Source organism: Octodon degus, unplaced genomic scaffold, assembly GCF_000260255.1.
Source record: "Octodon degus isolate 3935 unplaced genomic scaffold, OctDeg1.0 scaffold00090, whole genome shotgun sequence".
Taxonomy (NCBI): Eukaryota; Metazoa; Chordata; class Mammalia; order Rodentia; family Octodontidae; genus Octodon; species Octodon degus.
In genome coordinates this window covers 5,109,850-5,113,257 of record NW_004524666.1, presented here as the reverse complement: position 1 = coordinate 5,113,257, position 3,408 = coordinate 5,109,850, and the positions used below count along the sequence as shown (strand labels likewise).

At 43.3% G+C, this 3,408-nt stretch overlaps 1 protein-coding gene across 2 annotated transcripts; it reads left to right on the top strand.

The window, feature by feature from the left end:
* Window positions 1-2,361: 2,361 nt before the first annotated feature.
* On the top strand, window positions 2,362-2,964 carry LOC101569765 (myosin regulatory light polypeptide 9-like). 2 transcript variants are annotated; one of them, XM_004637460.2, is made up of 2 exons: window positions 2,362-2,542; window positions 2,714-2,964. In XM_004637460.2, exons 1-2 carry the CDS (start codon window positions 2,362-2,364, stop codon window positions 2,890-2,892), a joined length of 360 nt encoding a protein of 119 aa, XP_004637517.1. In that variant the 3' UTR covers window positions 2,893-2,964. The 2 variants fall into 2 exon arrangements, with proteins under 2 accessions (XP_004637517.1, XP_004637516.1); XM_004637459.2 differs by having other exon boundaries at window positions 2,362-2,964.
* The last annotated feature ends 444 nt before the right edge of the window (window positions 2,965-3,408 follow it).

Genomic DNA, 3,408 nt, shown 5'->3' with positions numbered 1-3,408 from the left:
ATAGAACTGCAATCCCTGCGCATTTGCCTAAGCTTGCCTAAGCAGGTGTTTCAGTCCCCTAAGCTATCTCGCTGGCTCCCACATTGGTATTTTTCACTTGTGAAACTCCAGCGCCAAGGGAGTCACTTGCCACAAGTGTAATATTTTCTCAATAATATTTGTTGATTAAGTAAATTAACCCAAGCTTTCTTTGAGGGGGGAAGAAAAAAAGACTCCCTCAGTGAAAAATACTGGAACTCTTCAGCCATATGGTTTTGGTTTTATGTAGTCTTTAAATCCCCAATCTCTGAGAATGAAGCATGTTAGGGGGTCTCTAACAAGCTAGATGTAAAGTTCTGCAATTAAAAATCAATTGCTTCTTTATTAAGAGGCAAGAATGTTCTAAAAGACACCAAAGAAGACTATAACAAATTAAAGAAATCTTTGTTCTTGGATGAGACAACTGTTACCTCGTACAGTTACAATAACTTATAAATTTAACCTGATCCTGATAAAAATAGCCATAAACTTTAATGTAGATATATAAGTTGGTACTAAAACTTCTATAGAAAAATAAACATGAAAAAAGTGGAGAAAAACTAGTTGAAAAAAGCAATGAGGCAGAGCTAACCCTTTCACTTCTTTCAAAATGCTATGAAGTCACTGTAATTAAAGTTGTGTGGTAGTAGTCAAGAAATAAGCAGACCAGTGGAGTTCTAGAAACAGACCCAAGTACCACCCAAGGTGGTAAAAGTGGAATTTTAAATCTATAAAGGTTCAACTCATACACAATATTTTCTATTATCACAACTGAGTAATATTAAAAATCAATAGAAGAAAAATAGGAAAATTTATGGATATATAAATATTAAAACAGGGCTGGGGAGATAGCTCAGTAGAATAAGCACTTGCCTGGCAAGCGCAAGGTCCTGAGTTCAATCCCCAGTACCGCAAAAAAAATCGGAAAAAAAAAAAAAAAAAAAAATTAAACATTCTAAAATACACAATGGGTCAAAGAAGAAGGATTTTTTTGGGGGGAGGGGCAGGCTCAAGATGCCTTAAAGGCAGTTCTGGTAAAGCATGAGCATCTGGGGATCGAACCACAGTATCTTGTACATAACTGCCTTTGCTTAAGCAGGCACTTAAACAACTGAGCTAATGGGCAGGCCCCCTAAAAGTATTTTTTTTTTTTTTTTGGTGGTTCAGGCTGTCTGAAGGGCAGGTCTGGTAAGGCAGGTGGAGCTGGGGATGGAACCACGGCATCCTGCTCCTGACTGCCTTTGCATGAGCAGACACTTAAACAGCTGAGCTAGGCACAGGCCCCCTGGGTCAAAGAAGAAATAACAAGAGATATTAAAAGTAACTTGAAGCAAATAAAAATGCAAGCCCAATGTACTGAAATCTGTGAGTGATAGTAAAGCAGTACTCTAAGGTAAATGTATAGTTACAAATGCTTATTTAAAAAGGAGAGAGATCTCAAATTAACAGCCTTAACTTTATACACTAAAGAACTAGAAAAGGAAAAACAAACACAGATCTAGCAGAAGGACATTGCAAAGATTAAAGACAAAAAATGGAGAATAGAAAATAAAACTGAGCTCTTTAAAAAGATCAACAAACTTGATAGGTCATTAGCTTTCGGAGTACTCAAATAACTAGAAATGAAAAGAAGGATAGTAGAATCAGTATCTAATCAGAGTTGTACTTTTGGTGGTGCATGTCTGTAATTCCAGCACTCAGGAAGCTGAGGCAGAAGGATCAATGGGAGTTTGAAGTCAGCCTGGGCTACAAAAGAAGTAGAACCAGGTAGAACCTGAGCCCCAGCAAACAGTCGCTAGCTCCAAAGCCATCCTGAACTTTGTAGTGAAACCCTGTCTCAAAAAAGACACACACACACACACACACACACACACACACACACACACACACAAGTTGTACTATAACAACTTAAAAGTTATGTAAAGTGGTTTAATTCCTAGAAACACAAAACTTGTCAAGAGTTCCACTTTCAGCTGGGCATAGTAGCATACACCTGTAATCCCAGCACCCGCATGGTGTAGGCAGGAGGATTTCTGAGAGTTAATGCTATCCTGTGTTATACAGACAGTTCAAGACAAGCCTAAACTATATAATGGGACACTGTCTCAGGATAAAAGAAAAAAATATTTCACCTTTTGTGACAAAATAGAGCATTCATGTAGATCTCTATCTAGTAGGAAGTTTGAATCAGTAATCAAAAACCTACCAAGAAAGTAAAGCCCTGATGCCTTTTGTATTAGGTCCTCTAGAGAAGTAGAACCAGGCAGAACCTGAGCCCCAGCAAACAGTTGCTAGCTCCAACATCTGTATGCACAGCTAGAGCCCCACCCGCCTGAAACCAAGATGTCTAGCAAGCGAGCCAAGGCCAAGACCAAGACCACCAAGAAGTGGCCCCAGTGGGCTATATCCAGTGTCACAGTGTTTGACCAGTCCCAGATCCAGGAGTTTAAGGAGGTATTCAATATGATTGACCAGAACAGAGATGGCTTCATTGACAAGGAGGAACTGCATGACATGACATGCTGGCCTCACTGGAGAGGCCAGGTATTCATGGATGAATACCTGGAGGGCATGATGCATGAAGTCCCAGGGTCCATCAACTTCACCATGTTCCTCACCATGTCTGGGGCAAAGCTGAATGGCACAGACCCCAAGAACATGAACCATAACGCCTTCACCTGCTTCCATGAGGAGGCGTCAAGCTTTATCCATGAGGACCACCTACAAGAGCTGCTCACCACCATGGGTGACCAATTCACAGATGAGGAAGTGGACGAGATGTGCCAGGAGGCACCCATTGACAAGAAAGGCAACTTCAGCTATGTGGAGTTCGCCTGCATCCCCAAACATGGCACCAAGGATGAAGAGGACTAGGCTTCCCAGCTCCCAGTGCCTGGCTCCACCCCATCGTTGCTCCCCATGCACTCATCTTGATCAGCTCCATGTCCCTAAGACTGTCATCCTCCCTGTAGGCTCCAGGGGAGGAAATGGGCCACAGAAAGCACAGGACCAGGCAGGGGTAACAGGCAGCATGAGGCAGGTGCTCCACCATGACACAGACCCAAGGGTGTCTTTGAGTCTTGCAGCAAAGGACCATTGTCTGGGGAGAGGAGCAAGAGGACAGGACCAAGAAATGCAGGAGAAGGTCCTTCAAGAGAGCCCAGGCATTGATCATGGCCTACCCACTCCTGGCGTGACCACTGGCCCCGGGAGGTAGGGCCCCCCATACCCTAGTGTTGTGCACACCGCTCTATGCACATCCCCACATAAACATGTGCTCACCACTGCCCTGCTCAGAGCTAGGGCAGCAGACCCTTCCCCATGCCATCATCTTTTAGAGAACAGAGCACAACACCCCACACCACACCCAGGAATGACATCCAGGAGGCT

What these genes read in the sequence shown, in the direction of transcription:
- LOC101569765 (XM_004637459.2), top strand. Translation starts at nt 2,362, where the DNA reads ATGTCTAGCAAGCGAGCCAAGGCCAAGACCAAGACCACCAAGAAGTGG.